General features: G+C 38.1%; 2 protein-coding genes and 1 long non-coding RNA gene across 6 annotated transcripts in view; 1 reads left to right on the top strand and 2 right to left on the bottom strand.

Moving 5' to 3' along the window:
- Positions 1 to 432, bottom strand: part of BBS4 (Bardet-Biedl syndrome 4) — a 61,752-nt gene extending 61,320 nt beyond the window's left edge. For 2 of the 4 annotated variants that reach the window (XM_058542019.1, XM_058542020.1), the window contains exon 1: positions 69 to 432. In XM_058542019.1, coding sequence (XP_058398002.1) covers positions 69 to 92 — 24 coding nt within the window. In that variant the 5' untranslated portion in view covers positions 93 to 432. The remainder of the gene's footprint in view (positions 1 to 68) is intronic. The other 2 variants (XM_058542017.1, XM_058542018.1) reach the window with 1 other exon arrangement.
- LOC131406249 (uncharacterized) lies at positions 219 to 19,643 on the top strand. Its single transcript, XR_009220086.1, has 3 exons — positions 219 to 306; positions 8,482 to 8,571; positions 19,206 to 19,643. It is a non-coding gene; the product is annotated as an uncharacterized LOC131406249 (long non-coding RNA).
- The window catches only part of ARIH1 (ariadne RBR E3 ubiquitin protein ligase 1), a 102,987-nt gene continuing 94,072 nt past the window's right edge, over positions 14,484 to 23,398 (bottom strand). Inside the window, exons 12-14 of the mRNA XM_058542016.1 lie at positions 20,095 to 20,355; positions 18,904 to 19,016; positions 14,484 to 17,862 (exon numbers count right to left, since the gene is read on the bottom strand). Coding sequence (XP_058397999.1) covers positions 17,778 to 17,862; positions 18,904 to 19,016; positions 20,095 to 20,355 — 459 coding nt within the window. The 3' untranslated portion in view covers positions 14,484 to 17,777. The remainder of the gene's footprint in view (positions 17,863 to 18,903; positions 19,017 to 20,094; positions 20,356 to 23,398) is intronic.

Genomic DNA, 23,398 nt, shown 5'->3' with positions numbered 1-23,398 from the left:
TCTGCCCAGCCCGGTGCTGTCCTGCCCCGCCTGGCGGCCGGGAGACTAAAGAGAACCTCGGCGCTCACCGTCGCAAGTCTCTCCTCAGCCATCTTGGCTCCGCCCACCGCTGCGCGGCCGGAAGTCGGAGGTTTCCCAGCCGACCAGGCAAACGGAAGTCATAGGACTAGGGGAGGGGGGAGGGCCCTGAGCAGGGAGAGGAGTAGAGCGCCGAGCGGAAGGCTTTGCCTGGGAGACCGAGGATCTTGAAGAAGCCGGGACAGGGTTGGGCCCTGCGCTACAGACGGCTTGGCTTTAAAGGAGCCGGTGGGTGAATGCGGAGTCAGTAATTCCCTTCTTCCCGGGCAGCCCCTGCCGCCCCACGCCATTGTGTGGACGATGGAGTAACCCGGGCCTCGCTAGCTGGAGTGGCCAGCCACACCAGGAGGACCTGACGGAGTCCTCCCGCCACCTGGTCCTGCCCCGACGCCTCTCTGGGTTTGTTTCAGTCCTCCTTCCGGGAGTCCCGGCCCCCAAGCCCAAACCCTAGGGCAGAGAACGTCATTCTCGCCCTACGTAAAAACCTCGTTTTGGGGGCTGTCACTATGCAGCTGCGGTACTCGCCTAATCAGCCTCCCACTCTCGTTTAATGTACAGTTTGGAAACCCGCTGTCGGTGGGCTGCATCTGAGCGCAGTCTTGTTTTGATTGTGTCGGGGGAAGAGGAAGACTCTCCCTCTGCCCTTTCCCTTAAGGTTCTTATGGCTGGCCAAATAATTAACAAGACAGGTTAGCAGGAGAAAATAATACCAAGTTTAGTAACATGTATACATGGGAGAAAGCAGGGACACTGCGTTTCTCAACACAATAGCAGAAATTCTCGTCTTAAATACCATGTTCAGCCAACAACAAAGGAGGATGTTGGGGGTGGGGGGAGTCAGTTATGGGAGATTACCACTAAAGCACAGTAAACAAGAGTAAGGTTATTATGCAGATTTAAGGCCTCACCTTCCACATTGATCAGCCTCTAGAAATGAGGCCATCCCCCCCCCTTCCCAAAACAGAGAGGGAGATAGTTTTACAAATGGAGATTTCCCTTATAAATGTAAATGATTGTCTGGCAACTCCTCGCAGGGCCATCCAGAGAATGTGGCCAGAGTGACAGAACTTCCGATAAGATGGGCTTGTTGGTGCCTTTCCTATTGTAACATTTATTCTACATTATCTTTACAGCCATCATGATAGATCTGTTCTAGGAAGGAGCCGCCATGTCAAATTCTTTAGGCAGTTAGTGGGGGAGGTCAAATGTCCCTAGAGAAAATAACCAAGGTAAAGAGATAGATTTCAGGGTGGCCAAATCTTGATCTCCCACAATTGAAAATATTAAAAAATCAAGAGATTTCACAATAAGGCCAGAAATCTGGCCTCGAGATAAATAAAGATCCAACAATGAGCCTGCATTCCTGCTTTGCGGTGCAATAGATCTGAAACTGGCTGCCACTGTAGGTAGACATTTGTTCGCCGTTCTGCCACAATCCTCACTTCCCAGCACACTTCAGCCGTTTTACATTACCTATCTGGCCCTCGGTGTGGTGAATGAAATACTTAGTCTTTCCACTGGGTGATCGTGGAAATACGTATGGGCTTCGGAGTCAAACATGAATTCTGGACTTGACTACTGCATGACTAGAGCCAGTCATTTCTCTGAGCTTCATTCATTTCAGTACCAGGAACTATGCGATAAACAAAACATACAGGATCTCTGCACCGATCTTAGAGTGTAGTGAGGAAGGCAGACAGTAACTAATTACATAAGCAAAGTTTATGAAGAAACAGTTCACTAAAGAAATACAAATGGCTCAAATGTATGAAAATAACTTTGGAAGCAAGAAAAAACGCAAATTAAAGTTTCCATGAGGTACTTTCCACCTCTTACATTGGCCAAGAACAAAAATTTTCATTGACATAATTGTGAGTAAACATGCATTCTTCATCTGTGGCTAGTGGGAATGTGAATTTGTACAACCTACATTGAGAGCAGTTCGGCAATAACTACCAAAATTAAAAATGCACATAACTTTTAACTCTATTTCAATTCTAGGAATTTATTCTATAGCTATAAATGTGGAAAATGACGTTATATACAAAGTTATTCACTGCAGCATTGTTTGTAATAACTGAAGCCTGGAAACAACCGAAATGCACAATAATTGAGGTTAAAGAAATTATGATAAGCCCATACTATATGGTACATGAAAAAGAAGCAACTGTTTACATATTGATATAGAAGAATTGCCAAGATATATTAAGATAAAAACAAAGCGCAGAAAAATGTATATAATATCTGTGTTAATAAAAGGCAAAAATAAAGAGGAATATTATGTATATAATTGATTATATACTCAAAAAATATTTCTGGAAGGATATTCAAAATGCTAAAAGTACTTACTTGTAAGGAGGAGAACTGAGTACCAGAGGGACAGGAAAGGGAAGAGATATTCAAAATGCTAAAAGTACTTACTTGTAAGGAGGAGAACTGAGTACCAGAGGGACAGGAAAGGGAAGAGATTTTTTACTCTATACCTTGTGTACAATTTGAATTTTTTAACAAATGGATGTATTAGCTATTCCAATGACAGAAAAAAATAAAATGAAATGAAAAGAACAACATAACTATATGATTAGAATTGTAGTAAATGCTAAGAAGGAGAAATATAGAGTAGTAAGAGCAAATAACAGGGAGATCCAATCTAGACTTGTTTGGACGGGGAAGTTTCCCTGGGTAAGAGATGTTAAAAATGAGACTTAAAGGATAAGGCATTAGCTTGAGGAAGGGGGATGAGGAAGTGGGCAGGCCAGGGAAGACTTCTAAGGCAAAGGAAGAGCTTGTGCAAAGGCCCTGAGGATGGAAGAAGCTTGGCCAGTTTGTAGCACAAAAACAAGACCAGTGTGGCTGGAAAGAGGAAAGGGGAAGAGAGTGGGTTGCAATAGATGGAGAGGTAGGAGAGACTAGTGGTACAGATCCACAGAGGCCATGTGAATAATTTTATTCTAAGGGCGTTGGGAAGGCACTAGAGAGAGTTGAGCAAGGAGTGACATGGTCAGTGTTAACATTTAAAGAGTTCATGTTAGCTAATGAGTGGAGAATGAATTGAGAGGGGGACAAGTATTGATAATCTAGGGGAGACTAAAGGATACTGCAAACGAGATGATGAAACAGTTCACTTGGACTAGAGTGGTGGGAAAAGAGGGAGAAAAAGTCAATGGATTCTCAAGAATTTTAGGAGGCAAACCAAATTTCCTATGGTGTAGAATTGGAGATGGGAGAATGAGGGAAAGAGAGATAGATGTCACAGGAAGATTACTAGGTTTCTGACTTTAAAAGCAACTGGATGAATAGTACAGTCAATTACTGAGATGGGGAGCCTTAGGGAAGAAGATGGTGGAAAGCGGATGAGCATGCTTCCCAATATATAAAATCTCCCTGAAAGGGGCCCTTTGAGGAGTAAATGACATTCTTTATGCCTATGTTATTAAATAAATAGAAGCCATTACTATTATTATATGTTTTAAAATCTCTCCTTTGACCAGATCTTAAGAGAAAGAGCACTTTCTGTGCAAGAGCCTTTTTCATAAGAAAGCATGTTGCTTTCTCAAATTGCAACAACCAAACTTAATGTGCTTTAGATAGGCAATTAGAAAAATCTCCTCAAAAAACATCACATCTTCACAGGAAGATCTCAGAGTCACATAGACAATATTTCGTGTTTAACACATGAGTCTTCATTCCCTTAGAAAACCTCCTTGGATGTAACCTTACTTATGAGGATCATTCAAGTCAGATAGCTGGGTAAGGCATTCCAAACAAAATAGCATTTATCTTTTTTCCCCCATGGTAGGGGTTGAGGAGGCAGGAGAGGAATCAGGCATCAGTAACTTTTTAACATCCCCAATATGTGTATAAAGAAGGAGTTACAATTGAGTTTCTACATTAAAAATATTTTAATGTGTCATTCCTACTCTGATACGGTCTACAGCCAGCTTTGTTCTGACACCAGCTGCCCAGGCAACTCTCTAGCACCTCATGCCTCTTTTACGATATATAGTCCTCTCAAAACCCCAACTCCCGAGAGCCCAGCCAACACCTTGGGAAACACTTTAAAATAATATAAAGCTCCATGGGCCTTCATGAAGCATTTTAAACATAGTCATTCCTGATACTACGGAAATACTCAACAGCGAATGTGGGCAAAGGCATATATACTGCATTGTTTGTGAGAAATAACACTGCAAACAACCCAAATGTCCATCATTAGGGATTATTTAAACAAACCAAAGTGCATCCATATTAAGACATATTATGCAGCCTGTAAAAGACTTCAAGAGGGTGAAATAGTTACATGAAAAAACAAAGTGTATATAAAATATAGTATGCTTCTATTTGTGTTAAAAAAAATAATAAGAGGGGAGATATTCTTCTTTTGTAAATAGAATTTGTGTGCATGTGAGAGGAAGATTAGCCCTGAACTAACATCTGTTGCCAATCCTCCTTTTTTTGCTCAGGAAGATTGGCTCTGGGCTAACATCTGTGCCCATCTTCCTCTATTTTATATGTGGGATGCCTGCCACAGCATGGCCTGATACGTCGTGTGTAGGTCCGCACCTGGGATCCTAACCTGCAAACCCCGGGCCACCGAAGCGGAGCATGCGAACTTAACCACTACTCCACCCAGCCAACCCCTGTAAATAGAATTTTGAGAAGAAATTGCAAGAAACTGGTAATGCTATTTGTCTCTGTAGAGGGAACAGAGAGGACTAGGGGACCTAGAATGGGAAAGTGACTTACTTTTCATTGTTTATCATTGTATAAATTTTAACTTTTTATTATCCATGTATTTTTAACTTTAAAAACTAGTTCATAAAATATGTAAAGGAAACCATTTGTTAAACTCCCATTCCTGGAATTCAATTCTGATTTGGATGTAGAAAATCACAAGAGAACATAGCTCCCACCCTAGCAAACAAACAAACAAAAGGTCAGACTAGCTAGAAAATCAAAAATATTTTAAACTCATCAGAAAGCTGAGGACACAAAGAAACCTAAAGGAACCAACCTCCAGAAAGAGCTAAGTTGTTTACAGGACAGAAGAGATCCATGGCTGCTCATATTCCATACTGAACTATACTAGGAAGAGGAATCCACCATAGGGGAGTAAAGAGAAACCAGTTTAAATTTAACAAAATTTTAACAGCCCCATGGAGGCTGGCATGCCACCTCCCAATCTTACCTCTTGGATCTTAACCAGGTACAGGGAGGTAGTAGACTAAAAGTGGGAGGGGGATGGATAATAGAAGAGCTGAGACAGATCCCACCCCTGCCCTTGAGGTAAATGGAGCCCCTCCCAAGTGCAAGATACCCTTTAAAAGTGAGGGGGCAAGGCAGGAATGCTGAGAAATGCATCAGAAACAGTCTTGAAGGCTAAGAGTGGAGGAGGAGAGCTGAGAGACCATCCCCAAGCATTGTGGGCATTCCTCCCCAAAAGACTAAGGGTAGGGCACACACAAGAGATGAGCGAAATATTTCCCCACTCCCTATCCCAGTGACTAAAAAACCTGGCAGCTAGGCTGGTTTGTCCACATTTTTCACTAGAAAGAAGAGATCTCCCACATTTCCAAAAGCTGATGGCTTGGCTACAAAGCAAAGTCAGATCTCTAGAATCTTGCCAATGCCCAAAACCTAGGCCCTACCGAAGGGAAAGTTCTGATTCTGTCTTCAAAATATTTGAAGCTAGTGGTGAACTGAATCAAACTAAAGTTGCAATAAAGCTCAGATCTAGGTCAAATATATATCAGATTGACTGAGCCACTACTTAAGTGGCTGAAAGAAAAATGGGCATGCCCCATTTTGAACGTCAGTAATATTTACTTCAGTCTCTCCTGCTTTTTATACAAAATGTCCAGCATACAACCAGATATACAAGACATGTGCAAAAGCAAGAAAATGAGATCCATGGTAATGGGAAGAGTTCAACAGAAGCAGAATGAAAGATGACCCAGATGTTGAATTATCAGTTGGGATCTTTAAAATAACTCTGATTAAAATGCTAAAAAGTCTAGTGGGGGCCAAAATATTGGAATCAATAGATAGGGTTTTTGAAATAACTACGATGAAAATGCTAAAAAGTCTAGTGGAAAATGTGGATGACATGCATGAAGAAATGAGAAATTTTAGCAGAAACATGGTAACTGTACAAACATAATGAAATTCTAGAAATAAAAAATACGATATCAGAAATACAGAATTCATTGATAGGTTTAACAGGAAAGCATCAGAGAACTTGAAGACAGCTAAATGGAAAGTATCCAAACTGAAAACAAAAAGCAAAAAGATTGGGGGAAAACCACCTGAGATCTGTAGGTTACTATCAAATCATCTAATATATGTGTAATTGGACTCCCAGAAGGAGAGGAGAGGCGAGAGAATATGGAACAAAAGAAATATATGAAGAGATAATGGCCAAGAAATATTCAATATTAATGAAAGACATCAACACAGATCCAAGAGGTTCAGTAATCTCCATACAAAGAATATACCTAGATATATCATAGTCAATCTGCTGAAAACCAAAGATAAAGAGCAGATGTAAACGTAGCAGAGAAAACCCACATTATGAACAGGTAAACAAATAAAAATGTTGGATGACCTCACCAGAAACAAATGAGACCTGAAGACAAATAAACAACTTCTTCAAAGTACTGAAAGAAGAAGAAATAAAAGGTCAACGTAGAATTCTATATACAACTAAAATACCCCCCCAAAATAAAAGTAAAATAAAGATATTCTCTGATAGATAAAAGCTGAGAAAATTCATCTCAGAAAAACTGCAATAGAAGAGGAGCTAAAAGAAGTTCGTCAGATTAAAGGGAATTTATACCAGATGGAAACTTAGATTTGCTGGAAAATATGAAGAGCCATAATGAAGTATTGTGGAGAACAGAATAGAGAGTCTAGAAATAACTACACACATATATGGTCAGTTGATTTTCATCTGAGATGCCAAGTCAATGTAGTGCGTGAAAGAAAATCTTTTAAAACAAATGTTGCTGGAACAACTGGATATCCATGGTGAAATAAACCTCATTCTGTACACAAAATTATTTTGAAATGGATCATATACCCAAATGTAAAACTCCAAACTATAGATGTAAAACCTCAAACCATTGAGATGGCTCATAGAACATCTATGATACACCATAGACATAAAACCCCAAACCATAAAACTTCTAGAAGAAAATATGTTCTTTGTGGCCTTGGGGTTACAAAACCATAAAAGAAAAAATTAATAAAGTGGACTTTATAAGAATAAAAATTTCTGCTCATCAAAAGCTCCCAGTAATGGGCCAGCCCCATGGCTTAGCGGTTAAGTGCGTGTGCTCCGATGCTGGCGGCCCGGGTTCGGATCCTGGGTGCACACTGACGCACTGCTTCTCCGGCCATGCTGAGGCCGCGTCCCACATACAGCAACTAGAAGAATGTGCCACTATGACATACAACTATCTACTGGGGCTTTGGGGGAAAATAAATAAATAAATAAAATTATTAAAAAAAAAAAAAAAAAGCTCCCAGTAAGAGAGTGGATAAGCCATAGTCTACAAAAAAAAAAAAAAAAAATCATAGCACATATATCCATCAAAGGACTTGTATCCAGAATTCACAGAATAATAACCCACAATAAAAAGACAAATTTTAAAATGAGAAAAGACATGAAAGACACTTCATGAAAGATATACAAGTGTAAGATAAGCATATAAAAATTGCTCAACATCATTAATCATCAGGGAAATGTAATGTAAATTAAAATTGCAATGTTACTTCATACTCGCTAAAATGGCTAATATAAAACAGTAAATATTGACAAAGATATGGAACAACTGGAACTCTCATACATCATTGATGGGAGTACAAAATGGTAAACCACTTTGGAGAATAGGAAGACAGTTTCTTAAAAAGTTAAACATACACTTACCATATGACTCAGCAATTTTCTACTCAAGCATTTATCCAAGAGAAATGAAAACATGTATCCACAAAACAAAAACAGACAAAAATCTTACATACAAATATACATAATTGCCTTATTCGTAATTGCCCCAAACTGGAAACAACCTAAAAGTCCATCAATAGGAGACTGGATAAACAAATTGGGTATATTTATAGAATGAAATACTACTCAGCAATAAAGAATAATTTACTGATACATACAACAATATGGATGAGTCTTTAAAGCATTATAAGTGAAAGCCAGATGCAAAAGAGTACATATTATATATATGATTCCATTTATATAAAGTCAAAAAGCAGGCAAAACAAATCTTTAGTGATAAAAATCAGCAAATGATCATTGGAGTAGGGAAGGGAGCAGGGATGATTTGAAAGATGCACAAGAGAACTTTCTGGGTTAATGGTAATGTTCTATATCTTCTTTTGGGAGTTATCACACAGGTGTATACAATTGTCAAAACATCAAACTGAAGACTTAAGATGTGTGCATTCTACAATATAATTATTTCCATACATCAATTTAAAGTAAAGGTGAGTGGAGGATTCCTATTCCAAGGGCATCTATCCCCAGCCCTTTACTGATCTATCTGATTTTTTCTCCTCAGAGTGATCTTTGGGCTCTAATCTGTTCAGGGCTATGCCCTTGATTATAGAATTTATCTTAAAGGGCACACAATCCAGTACCAAAGAAATAGCATTTAGAATCTGTGAAGCAATTTTGTGGAACCAACAGTTTATTTCCATTGGCTAGTGAGCAACCATTTAACCATTGTAAGGCACTGACTTGTACTCATGTGATTTTAACATGAATTGACGGTACAATACTTAACCTACTCTATTGCAAACGCATCAAAATAATGGAGTAAAAATTAATTCTTCAAAGGCATGTAGAACACTATCACTCTTCATTAAACCCAATCTCTAGTATTTGCTGCCATGACCTTTACAATGCTCCAAACCAGTCACAAGATTTTTAGATGCAAACTCATTTCCTATCCAGAGCAGGTAGAAACTCAGGTCATGCTTTCTCGTTCGTTAGAGAAAACTTTTTAGTATTTGCTCTAGTTACATAGAAATGAACCACAAGTCAGGGTCATATGGTAGGAATTTATTAACAAGCAAACAACTTTTTTCATACCAAGAAGACCAGCAATTAGGTTATAAATGACTTGAGAGCAGGTGCAAGAACTTACAATTTTAGAGCATTCCATTAGAATGTCTACTGCCCAAGTAGGCCCCTAAGAGGTGCTCCATTAGTGCTGGTTACCACTTGATGCTGCACTCCCTCTGAGAAAATGATGTGACCTGAAGAGGTAGGAGTATACATAGGGAGTCTCCCTGCAAGAGGAAGCTGGGTAATTCAATAAGTAGTGGTGTTTTTAGATAGGGTCCCTCAGAAAACTTAGGATGAAATCCTGCTCTATGTGTATTTGCTCAGTCCTCAGGAATCCCAGCTTGGCCAATTGATTCTAGAGATCCAGAATCTCAGACGTAAGCCCGAGATTCACAATTCCAACAAATAGCCATTTAATGAGCACTGAAATGGCTTCTAGGGCACTGCTTTGTTATTATATATATAGAAACCAATTTTAGCCATTGGAAGGAAACCTAAAATCTATAGAAGCAAGTTTTCAGCCTAGAGAGCTTTCTGGAGAATTAACTGTCCACTACAGAGAATAAGTTTTATATTTCTATAATCACCTTTTAGATTCCCAGCCTGAAAGAAACTGGAACACTCCATGGCAAAAAGCAGGCAGCTTGAAAAGCAAATACCAAACTTTTATACAGGTATAGTCAGTGAGTAGGGATATACAGGTGCCAAATAAGACACCAAGTCAGGAAGTGTTACTTTGTGCATAGGAAGACCAAGTCATCAGCTCAAAGTACATACGATTGGCCTTCTGGAGAGGGTTTGGAAATATGGGGATTGCATCTTAACTCTCATTAAAATGCTAGGGTGGCTCTCAAATGTGAGGGAGAAAAAGGCATACTTTGGGTCCTTCTTGGTAGAGTATCTGAGGTTAACAACAAGAGAAGAGCCAAAAACAAGAATTGGTCATTGAGTCTCCAGGGCAATCTAAGGCTGGATGTCCCCTAACCAGTCTATATAATTGTAGCAGGTACTTTTGGCAAGGCTGTTTGAGAAGCAGCTAGTGTGATGAAAAGAATAGCGGTGGTCAAAATGTGCCTCCAGCTCTGCCATTAACTGGCTAGGTAACCTTGGGCAATCCACTGAGTCTCTACGTAGAATCAGGGTTAAGAGCTTCAGATAAACCATCAGACCCTTTGTTCACTGCTGTACCTCCAGTGCCTAGAACAGTGCCTAACACCATGGTGTTGACTGAAGGAACCTAGGTTTGAATCTTCATTCTGCCACTTAAAAAAGGAAGACTTCAGGGAAATTACCTACCTTCTTTGAGCTTCTATTTTCTTATTTATACAATGGAGATGGTAACTATCTCATAGGATTGTGAGTTTAAAAAAGATGGACATGAAGCATTTAGTAAACACTAAATAAGTTAGCCATAATTTTCTATTATATACTAATTCCTTACATTTATTTAAAACTTCCAGAACATTTTGTTTTTGTTGAAGACACCTTCTGTGATGTGCAGCCAGTGAACCATAATCTCCAAGATTTGGCTCCTAATCCAGAGGGTTAAGCCCCCAAGAGCCACATTTGTACCGATGATCCTGTCCATTGGTTGGCTGGTTCTGTCTACATGTGTCTGGAACAGTTACAATATAACACCTGGAGCTATGGGGTAGCTGATAGGGAAAGCAAAAGCTGTTAGAATGATATGGATGTACAGAAGACAGACAATAACAGTTTAGGAGTCCAAATAGCTTTTTAGTTCCTGCATCCAATCTCATCCTGCCTTTGGGAATCTAGGAGACAGCTCTCTATCCTTATTTTTTGCCTAAGTTAGTACTAGTATGCTTATTATTCGTAATTAGGCTTTGTTTTCTCACAATGTTCCTATAATAGACAATATAGCATGACGGAATGAACACATGAAATCAGACAAGCATGATCCTGTCATAAACTCTACATAACTTTTGAGTGAGTTAATACTCTACGAACCTGTTTTCTCATTTATAAAATAGGATAGCAATGCCTACTTTGTTTTAGGACTGCTTAGAAGACACAGATAATATAAGTAAGCATCTAGCAAGAAGCACTCAACAAATTATAGCTCCTATTAGTATCCCCATTTTACAAAAGGAAAAACTATGGCTAAGGAATATTGATATTTTTTCCACTATAAAAATAGTGGAATAAAAACACTGGGAATAAAAACAGGAAAATCCACTGTCTTAACACAGATCATCAAAAGAATGAAACTAACAGTGAGAAACTTGTGACTCTTAAGTGCTCTGAATTTTAACTCTAAATGATTAAGTGGAATTGTGCATTGACTTGACACAAATAGCTTAATGACAGCTTTGCTTATAACGATTCAAATACCTTTGCTCAAACTCTAATTTACTTTCCCAGATAGATTTCTCTCCCTTGGGAAGCGAATGTATTGCTAGTTGATGAAAACATTCTCCTCTGTTTGTCAGTTCTACTGTTCTTTTGGTTTTGTGACTTATTTTCTCCAAGGTGGACCGCTTAACAGAAAACTGACAAAAAACAAATTGGGCACTTCCCACTAGACCCTTAGAAGGTACCATTCCACAAAACCCACTCAGCTGGGGCCTACAGTATGGCCCTTTCCTGAGCTTGTGAATTTGTCATAAGTCTTATTGTCCCTTATGACCTAGGGTGCTCACCTATAGTCCTTCTCTGAAACTACAGAAGTGTCTAGATCAACGGTCTCAACCTTATCTGCAGGTCTCAAACTGCACTGCACAATCATCAGGGCTGGGGGTGGGGATAGGGCCTTAAAAGTTATTGATGCCTAAGGACACAACCCAAAGCAATTAAATCATAATCTCTATGAAGTGGGACTCAGGCATTAGTTCTTTCGGTTTTGTTCTTTTGCAACTTCTCAGTGATTCCACTGTGTGTCAGATGGATAGTGGCATTAAGTTGCAACCCAAAACTAACACAAGTTGGAAAATGATATGGCCCAACTGCAATTTTTCCTTGACCCACATTTAAGAATATTGTGAATTAATTGCCGACATTTCAAAACTGAAAGAATTCACATATAAAGTATATTTCACAGGATCCTCTCAGATCCTACTTAGCCCAGAGTAGTCATTAAAATATTTACCTGTCTCTTGTAGACATGTGAGTTTAAGACTCCTGTATTACTTGAGACCCCTGGATTACTGTGGTAATAGAATTGTGCTTCTGGCACTGTTAGAGCTGCTACATATCAATGTGTGATTGCTTCATATACTAATTGGCTCCTACTCTGAAAATGGCCCTCAACAAGCATATCTATGGTTTAATCATAGTCTGAAAACTGCTTTTCAAAAGAATCTCATATTAGTTATTTTTCCCACACTAAATGCTTACAGCCTACGGAAAGACCAACAGCAGCTGCCTTAAAAATTGGATTTAATTCCACAAAAAGCAAAAAATTAAGACTCAGAAATTGTCTTACTCTGTTTATTCCTATTTATTTCCAGCTGAGCATTTCCGAGTTAGCTATTTCATCTTGGGTAATAAAGTAGAGAAGCAAACTCCTTAAAATAAACCAGAAATGCACAAACTTTATCCCCAAAGAAATCTGAAAAAATCTGAGGGGCCTACACTTCTTCATGTTTCTGAAGGAGCCAAGATCTCCCCATAAGTCTCACTGCTTACCTTCTTAAAGCACCATAGGTCATCCAGTTCTAAGAAATGCTCAGAACAAACGGATATTGGCTATTCTGTGCATTTCTACTTATCAGTTATGAAACAAATTCTGTAAAAAGTTCCAGTAGACTAGCCAAAATCTTTACACTGAAATTCATTTGAACAAATAACCAGACCAACAACTGCAATTTGCTTGGGCACTATTTATCAAATCAAATGATGCTGAACCATATACTCTTAACTATCACATGCGATAATCTTCAATGAGGACTGTCCCAATCAGTAAGATGGGAAGGGCTATTCTATCCATGGCTGGTTTCTTTTGATTAGAGAAAACACAGGGCCACATTAGTTGCAAACTCTGCAACAACAAATTAAAGATCAGAGATAGTATACAGCATTCCTCTAACAGTAGCAGCAACAGACATTTATATAGTCTTTGATGTGGTTTAAAAATACACTATAGGTAAGAACCACCTTTCCTGGTACTAATGCTAGGTCACTCTGAGACCAGATTAAGAAAATAGGATACAAAGAGGTAGTACGACATTGATCGAGTCTCAGAAGAAAATTTGAGTTCCAGGTAGAAGAAATTGTGAAATCTTGGGCAAGTTACCTAACCTCGTTGAGCCTTATTTTCTTCTTTTGTAAAACAGAGCAATTTCTACCCCACTTGCTTTAGACGGTAATATAAGTTAAAGCGGCCAGCCCTGGTGGTCTAGTGGTTAAGATTCGGCACTTTCATTGCCATGGCTCGGGTTCATTTCCCAGTCAGGGAACCACTCCCACCCATCTATCGGTTGTCACACTGTGAACAGCTGCATGTTGCTGTGATGCTGAAAATTATGCCACTAGTATTTCAAATACCAGTAGGGTCACCCATGGTGGACAGGTTTCAGCAGAGCTCTCAGACTAAGACAGACACCAGGAAGAAGGATGTAGCCACCCACTTCTGAAAAAAGTGGCCACAAAACCGCTATGAACAGCAGTGGAGCAGTGTCCGATATAGTGCTGAAAGATGAGAGGATGGTGCAAAAAGAAAAAAAAAAAAAAAAGACCAGGCAGAGTTCCACTCTGCTGTACACAGGTCACTAGGAGTTGGTATCACCTCAATGGCACTAACAACAAAAATAAGTTAAAGTGCTTTGAAGATAAAAGTGATAAACTAACTCTCATAATTACAGATCCAAATAAGACCAAATTAAATCTTTGTCCTAAAATCTGGACTTGGCTAGATTATCAATGACAAAGATCTCCAACTTTGGGACCTTCTTTAAGACAACTCTCCCTCCATCCCTATGGGAGATATCGGCCTCTAAGAGTCAACTAAATGTAATGTGAAGGAGTTTTGAGGTTAATTGAGAATGACTTTTAAACTACTTAATCTTTAAAAAAGTGACAAAGATCTACTAAGCATCTAATATGTATCACTGTTACTACACAAACAGCAATATAAATTCAATGTTCAAGACACAGAAATTGGAAAGCTTTCAGAAAATGCTCTGAAGGCTTCATTAACCAAGTTAATTGTTGGGGATGGTCTCATTCACAGTTCCCTGCAAAGAAACTGAACCAAATCTGGACATTTTATATTAAGTAGGAACAGTGAATAAGGCACATAATATAGGTGACTGATAGGCCACCAATGTCTTTTTTTTAACTATAAAAATAAACATAAGTTACTAATGGAATAACAAAATAAAAGTTTATTTTATTAGAATTAGGAATGTTCTTTCCCTCTGGGCAACCTGAACAGTCCAGTTACAATGAAAATCTAAGAACAGTTATTTCCACAGCACAGGGTGCTCTATGCACAAAATTACAGGGTTAGGAGCATTTAATCAATTTACCGATCTGATTGTCTTACCAACCCGCCCCCTCCCATCCCCGAAGTGCTCTATACCGGGATTTGTAGCTAAAAGAATTTGTTACAACAAGTCCTTTTCTCTCTTATACTAAATTTCAGTTCCTAATCATGGCTGAACCACATTTTACACTGCAGATTCAACCATTTCAAATCAAGTCAGTCTTGGATCTGTTATATGTGTGTGTATGTATACACATGTGTATTTAATATATTTATTTAAACACACATAAAACACATACAATCTGGGTCGCAGCAAATTACACAGAATTTAGAGTCTGATGATATTATATGCTACTCAATTTTACCACTATGGTTTGTATCCTGAGCTTTGGATCAAAATTTCATTGTAAATCATTCAAAATCCATCAACTGCTCAATGAGTTGTTCAAATGCAGCTTGCACTTTTCAAAAGACAATGTAACTGCCCTCAAGAAGACAGGGAGACCCTGGTGCTTACCATGAATATCGCCCTCTGATAGAAAGACTTAGGTAGGTGAAATAGGAAAGCTGTCACACAATATGGCTTACCTATCCCAGCTGGGGTCACTGAAGCTACTAACAATGAAAGCAATTAACTCAGGGAATTCTGTCAAATATGGAGACAACTGTTAAAAGCCTGGGAGTAGAATAGGCCAGTTCACCTTGATCCATACAAATTAGGGAATGCACCCACAACTGCAATACCCTCAGGTAACATGCCAACACTGAAACTAGAAAGCATCTCTAAAAAGCACTGTTTTCCTCCATGGGTGAGGGCTGATATTATGAAGTGCAGACACTGTTTTTGGATACTTGTTGCAAGGGGAACCTGTAAAGAGGATTTATAACACTCAAACCTAGATACTGCAGTTAACTGGTAAGGTTTTTTTTAAAACACCACACATCCACAAAACATTTTGAGAGTGCCACGTATATCTAGGTAGCAACTCTGGCTGCTTTTCAAAGCTACCAGGGAAAGGAACTTATTCAAGCTTTCTAAAAAAAAAATCTCCTTAGTTCTGATAAATGTCTTTTAAGATTGATGCAGTCATTTAAAATAAAGTCAAATGGACGATGGGGAGAAAAGGGAGAAGAGAATATGGAAGAAGCAGACACTGAGTTCAGATTTGCACCTGAGGTGGCAAGAGAGGGGAGGATAAAAGGTACAGGTAAAATTGATCCTAAAGCGACAAGTGGTTTAAGGAAGCAGCATAATATACTCAGCAAACATTCACTGATTTTTGATGGGAAAAGAACAGTTGCAAGTACATCTCATGTAACAACCTTTTCTAAAAGGAAAAGTAGGGTTGATTCAGCAAAGCCTAACTTAGGCAAAAGGCCAGAGGAAAGTGAACCTACTTCCCAATGGAGTAATAAGATGTACAATGCAAGAGCAGACAAAGCTGCCTCACAAATGGTAAACACTCCCTAGGCGCAAGACATTTAAAGGAAGACAGAGGTCCTCAGCCAAAACTGGTATTTAACATTTAGACCTCTTAATCTAATTGCCTAGTTCACTCTCCACTCCTGTATAAAACTGACAGATTTAGGGATGCTGACCTGTTGAAAAATACCACAGCCAGAATGGCCTAAACAGGTATATAGTTAATAAAACCACCACCATCCTTTACTTTTAACATAGCTCTTAGTAGAAATTTCATAAAAATGGACATCACAGCTAAAATGCATTATTAATTCTCCTATCTGCTGACAATAGAAAAGAAGCAAATTCAGTGATTTCTATTTAAATGCACTAGATGGGAATATTATGTTCTAGGGGTATTCGCCTTCAAACTGAACCCACAGCAACACACACAAGCAATTTCAGTATCTGCCATTTTGAATTCACAATCTGAAACTAAGTGAATGGCTATTTATTTATACTTACATTTAAAGCAAAAACATTTTCTTTGACACCCTAACGTAAAGAAGGGGTGAGAGAAGAGCCATAACTAAAATTTCTTAAAAGGCTCAAAGCAGCAATTAAGGAAAAAGAATTGAAATGTTTCCTCTGGATGTGATACGGAGCTTAGGAAGCCTTCAGCCATGTGCATGACACAGGTACACAAAGGCTTGGGTAGATGCACGAGGCCACAGAGGGGGATGAGGTTGGGGACTGGGTCATTCTTGAACTGCAGCAACAAAGCTCCCTGTTGCAGCCCTTATCAGGCCGTGGCATTCAGTCAGAGCTTGACCTCCCTGTCCCTGACCAAGAGCTGGGAATTCAAGGCATGAGGCCCATGGCCAGCAACAGACATATCAAAACCAGAAAGGGCAAAGTAATCTCAGGTAAGGGAAATCAAAGAGCTCTAGTTAGGTCTTCCAGAGGTGCTAAACCAACACACCTTTTATCCCAACCCTCAACCCTGGAAAGATAAAGCAAACTGAAAGAAAATGCACAGCAAATAGACATAATCTTGAAGATTTTTAAAGAATAAATATTTTTTTGTAATTAAACATTATGCAAACACGTGCCACGCTTGCTTTGTCCATGCATATGCGCTATATACAATTTTGAAAAATACTGTGTTGTCCTGTTTTAAAAGTCATATACAAAGTTTTTTTGTTTTTGTTTTTGTTTAATTCCTCTTGCTGCCTACCCCCTTCCCGCCCCAAGAATTTTCTTTACAAGGAACTAATCATCATTCACTCATGACCTTGGGGTATGAGAGAAAGAGAGTCCGTCTGTGTGTGTGGGTGTATTTGTCTGTGTAGGGGAGGAAGGGGAAGAGGTCCTTTACCAAAGTACAACGAAATGGCTGGTTTGGACATGAAAAGCAGTGTCAAGGAGCTGTTTTAAATTTTAACTGTACTACACTCAGGAAAAAGAAAAAGAAAAAAAGGAGTCAGCTTTGAGAATGAAGCTACGTTACAAGTTAAAGTTGGAGGGCTTTTAGTGTGTCTGTCACACTTTTGTTGGTGGCCTAGAATACTGTTGTACAATGGTTTATCTACCTTTTTTTATTACAATATAATTTACTTAAACTTTCCGTTAACAAAACAGAATTCTGGTACTATAGACCAGCGGTGTCAGAATAGGCTTAGTGCCTCCTTGTTTGTGTTTGTTTTGTTTTGTTTTAATTGCATGAGCACTCTAGATGGTAAAGTTTTCAGAGTTCATTTTATGCAGGGCCATTCTCAGTCCTCAATGTACTCCCACAGATCTTTTTCATAGCCTTCATGCACATGCTGTAACAAAACCCTTCGTCGACTCTCACAGTATCTGTAATCAAAGAGAAAAAAAAAACTTGTTGTCAGCCTCCAATAATAAAAAAAAGAGACATTTACTTATTTTTTAAGGTATTCCTACAGTTAGTTTATCTACACTTGCAACCAAGCACCTGTTTTTAATAGAAACATTTTCAGGTCTAGATGTAAAGACACAACAAACTGTTTCTAATTTTAAAAAGGTATATTTCAAAAGCTATGATTCCCAGTTTGGGGAATTAATTTTAGAGCAATAAAATGTTAGAAATTCCCGAGGGCCTTAGAAATCATCTGATTCAATCCTGTCATTCTACAGATAAGTAAACAGTTTCAGGAAGAAGTAATTTAAAGGGTTATTTCTTCACATTTGTAAAATCTTTATTAACTATGAAAAACTATAAACACAATGTAGTAGCTTGGCTAAGAGAAGTGAAAATATTACTTAGGACAAAATTTCCAAGTCTTCCAAGTCCCTAAAGGTTTCTACTACTATTAAAAAGATATCAGTATTTGCCAGGAACAACTCTGGGAGAAAAAGATCCATGTGGAGAAAACAAACATTTGCATATTTACCTAAGACGTAGCATATCTTGAAGTATTATCTACCCCTAGGACAAAGTAAATCTCTCCTTAGAAAAAACAAATCTAATAAAAACTCTAAAAAGAAGTTTGGGTAGCTTACTTGTCAATAGCCATAATCCACAGGATCCCCATGCTAGAATCAGCATCCTAATCTCACCCCTCATTCTAATGGCCACTTGCCCTTTTTAGGCTCTTTCTTCCTTGCAGGGCAGCAACTAAGTAGATAAAGCTGCATGGAAGAAGCAGAATCAGCCTGCAGGATAAATGGCTGATTTGTCCACTATGCTTGACTAGCACTACTATCTGCAATTTGTTGCCCAAAGGAAAGCAGCAATCTGTGAGAAATATGGAAGCAGCTCAGGTCCTGGATACGGTAAACCCAAGTTTCACTATCATCTAACTTCACTACTAAGGCATATCAGACCACCACTGGCAGAAACTTTTGCTCAACAACTACTAAAAAAAAATTTCTCACCTGTACTTATCTTGTACTTTCTGCTTTATATCCTGCAGAGAATCTTGGGAAATATCTCGTTCAAGGTAGCCCGAAAGCACCTCTGTGGCATTCTCTAGATCTGCTTGGTTATTCTGTAAGAGGAGGAAGAATACATAGTAAATTTTGGCTTCAAAAGAAAGCTAAAAGATAAACCATTTTAGCTGCTTCCTTGCCTACTGACTGCTCTCAACACTGATTCCGTAATTTTTACAGGTGGTTTAACTGCACTTGTAAAGCTCTTTATTGCTTTCACCTCCAACAACTTGTTCTCTCTTTTCCAGGACAATTTTTTAAATATTAAAAGAACTAAAGATTTACCCATTACCTCTGGAAGAATATCAAGGACAATCTGAAAGGAGTTAAAAAAAAGTCTTTTGGAATCTTCTAGTTCTGAGAATTATTTGCTAAAACTCAAAGGGAAACTTGAGGAAAAAACAGAAACCCATTCTTGCTTACATCGCGCTGCACCTACTTCTTATAAGAGAACACTGTATGGAAGATTAAAATTTTGTTATCCTTTACTACTATGGCTAGTTCTGTACACTCACCCATCTAAATTCCCATCTGCTAGTCAGTATTATGGTCTAGACATCTATGGACACCAATGTTCCATGCATCAATTTTAAATGAGCATCTCTATTTGAAAAACGTTTACTGCTAAAAGCCCCCTTTAGTCATTACTTCTCCACCAAAGGTAACCACCACACTAACTTCTAATAACCATATATTAGTTTTGCCTGAATAAAAACTTTTATTCAGCACTTATGATGTGCCAGGTGCTATATAAGCAATATACAAGGATTTTCTCACTTAAATCTCATAACATCCTAGAAAAGTTATTATCCTCGTTTTAAAACAGAGATATAGAGGAGGTCAAGTAATTTGCTCCAAGTAATCAGAGCTAAAAAGTGATCAAGTCAAGATTCAAATTCAGGGCTGATTCCAGAGTCTGCACACTTACTCACTAGCTGGCTAAACTACATCAATTTGAATGTAGTTTAGGACAAGAAATCTAAATTTCTCATATCTTCCTAATAAATACTACACTTGTAATCCACACACTCTGAGCAGACAGGAACCTTTAAAATTCTATGTATCTTATCTATGAAAGACCAAGTAGTCCTATGACACACGGTGGGTTTTTTTCCCTCATTCAGCAACTATTCCTACCTCAAAGATAATGGATTGGTTATTCTTTTTGAGGTAGAAAGCGAAGACATAAGTGTACATGAGTGTGGCACGACACTGGCAGAGGACATCAACTGCTTTCTTCAGGAACTGCACCTCAATCCAGGACATGTTGTGCTGTTGCATCTCCTCCATTTTCTGTTTCACCTGAGCATACAGTTTGTGCTCAAATCGTAGACTCTGCATGTGGTTCATATAGCGATTACAGTAGAACAGGTACCTCTGCAGGGCTGCCCTAGATCGCTGTCCCAGTAATAAAAAATTAAGGTCATGTAATTATAACAAATGTATTATATATACACAAAAGCTGATATCATACTTACTGATGAAACACTATAGGAATTTAGACTAAAATCAGGAACAAACAGACATCTATTGCTACATTCGTTATTTCATATTGCATTGAATGTCCTATAGCTTATTCTTTCCAATATGGCAGCCACTAGCCACATGTGGCTATTTAAATCAAAATTAAAAATTCAGTTCCTCAGTGTTCAATAGCCACATGCGGTCAGTGGCTATCAAATTGGACAGTGGTGATAAAGAATATTTTCATCATTACAGAAAGTTCTATTGGATAGCACTGTTCTCCAGCATGCAATAAGGTGTACAATGAGCAAGAAGCATCAATATTTTAAAGTAGAAAACAACAGAGAAGCAACCAGACATCATATAATTCCTGATTTAATGCAACAAAAGGTATACAGTACCACCAATTAAGTGTTCTGTGTCTTTTCCATCCCACCCCCACCAAAATTGAGACTGAATTCAAGTATCAAGAATTAACCACCAGTTTCAGAAGATACAGGGATATAAGAACCTATTAAATGATCAAATAAATAATAAATTAATTAATTAAATAAATGACCAGAGGGTTGCAATCAGCAAAACCCACAATAATGTGGAAAACTCTACAGGACAAAATGACTTAGTTTCCTCAACAAATAAATGGCAAGGGGGGGAACAAAAAAAAAAAGGAAGGACGGACCTATAAATTAGAGGAGACTCAAGAGATATCAATCAAATCCAATTTGTGGACCTGTGTGGATCCTGATTTGAACCAACTATAAAAGAAAATTTATGAGATAAACGGGGACATTTGAACACTGCATCGTTGATGATATCAATAAAGTATTGCTTTAAAAATATAAATATGTATAGTATAATTATACAATAATATATGTAATATGCTATATAGATAATAAATATACATACAAACATAATAATGGTATGGCAGTTACCTTAAAAGAGTATTTTAAAGATACATGAGGTATTACCAAAGAAACAATATATCTGGTCTAGATTTGTTTCCTATTATTTATTACATGCAAAAATAATGCACATAGGTCTCTCCCAATACCCTGTAAATCTCTAGAGGAGATACATTTTTTAAAAAGTAATCTTGTTATCTCTAGTACCTAATATGCAGAAAATGATTAACAAATGCTTGTTAAACGCAACCACTATGAAAGGGTCCCTTACCACACATACATATTTCTTTTCTTTTACTATCACCCCCTCTTCCTCTCCTCATGCTTTAAAGCCTACAAACAGCACAGACACTACTAGGCCCTGTGGTTGGTCTCTTGCTTAGAAATACTAACTCTGAACCACAGAATTAGCCAATCAAGTGATCCAGAATCATACAACATTAAAACATCTCAAAAAACATAGACAAGCCATATTATTTCAAGAGTTAGGTAGGTATCAAATCAATGCTTACACACTGGAAAATTATGCCAATTATAAATATTATGCCAATTACATCTAATCATTATTAAATTAAAAATAATACTGATGTTATTAGATATTATATATATAAATAATCTAAAAATTATGCCAATTATATCTAAAAATATAATATGTGGAAAATAATCTGCTTGGCATTTTATTGCTCCAAAAAGCACTAATATTTTCAAGCCTGTCAAATTCCCAAGATGAAATGGAAAACCTAAATTACCGTGTTAAAATATGTTAGAGGACATGATTTAATGTGGCCAACAATTACGAAACAGCTTCTCAATAAAATACCTTTAAAATTCAACATGGAAGAAAACCCACACCACCACTGCAAATAAGACCAACTTTTTAATCAAATGCCAGAATCTGGATCGAGAAACGCGATCAGTGACCTGAAAACACTGTGGGGGAAAAAAACAAAACAACAAACCTGACTGCTTAGAACAGGGGTAGGCAAACTCCAGCCTGCGAACCAAATCCAGCCACTGCCTATTTTTGTAAATAAAGTTAATAACTTGGAACACCGTCATGTCTACTCATTTAAATCTATGACTAATGTAGCACCACAAGAGCAGAGGCAGAGTTGAGGAGTTGTAACAGAGACCATATAGTCTGCAAAGCTGAAAATATTCACTATCTGGCACTTCACAGAAAAAACATACTGACTCTTGGTCTAGAAGATAAGAAAATTCAAATGTCCACGACTGTCAGTGCTGTGGCATAGTATACTAAGTCAACAATTTTCTACAACACAGGTACATCTTTCCAAGGCACTCAACGTATCATCTGTTCTTTCTGGACTGTGTGCCAACCTTCTAGTACTTGTAAACACTACAACTCCCAGTAAACACTAGGCCAGAGTATGGAAGTAGGGAAAGTGAGGAAAGAAGAGGCCAGACAGGCATGCAATGGTGTGCTCCATTCTGGGAGGCATGGCTCCCACTAAATAAACAAACAAAGGCATTCATATGAAATCTTTCCCTGTACACCTACAGGATCAAAAGATTCTAGTTTAGTCCAACAGATGTGAACTAGAAAAATAAAGCATTCTAGCATCTAGAATCTAGACATTAGAAACTGGCTTAGAAGCTATGCACAATAATCCGCCCTCCCTGTAGATCTCAGAAAGGGATTTACCAGCACCCAAAGGAAGACCAGATGAGGCCAAGGATAACCAATATACTTTCTCTGTTGGCAAATACCATATTTGGCTAGATCTAGCTAGTACTCTTCATACAGCGTAAGTAAAAACTAAAAGCCTACTATGGCAATTAGGAAAAATATAATGCAGCATAAGAGAAAAAGTACATTTCTCTGTGGACTCAAAAAAATTATTTAAAATTAGAAGAAAATTTCAGGAAAATTTATGGTCTCTTCTATAGTATTTAAGACAATCATGATTACTTAAAACAGAAGCAGAAAGCCTTCAGGAAAAAAAGACTCAGATTTCAAAAAAACAACAGAAGGAGATGCAATGACAAACTGAGCTAAATAAAAAATGCAACAGTAGAATCAAGTCCAAATGGGAGGTTGGAAAAGCATGACT

This window comes from Diceros bicornis, chromosome 5 (assembly GCF_020826845.1).
Source record: "Diceros bicornis minor isolate mBicDic1 chromosome 5, mDicBic1.mat.cur, whole genome shotgun sequence".
Lineage (NCBI taxonomy): Eukaryota > Metazoa > Chordata > Mammalia > Perissodactyla > Rhinocerotidae > Diceros > Diceros bicornis.
The sequence above is the reverse complement of the archived record's forward strand: the minus strand, read 5'-3'. Positions and strand labels throughout refer to the sequence as shown.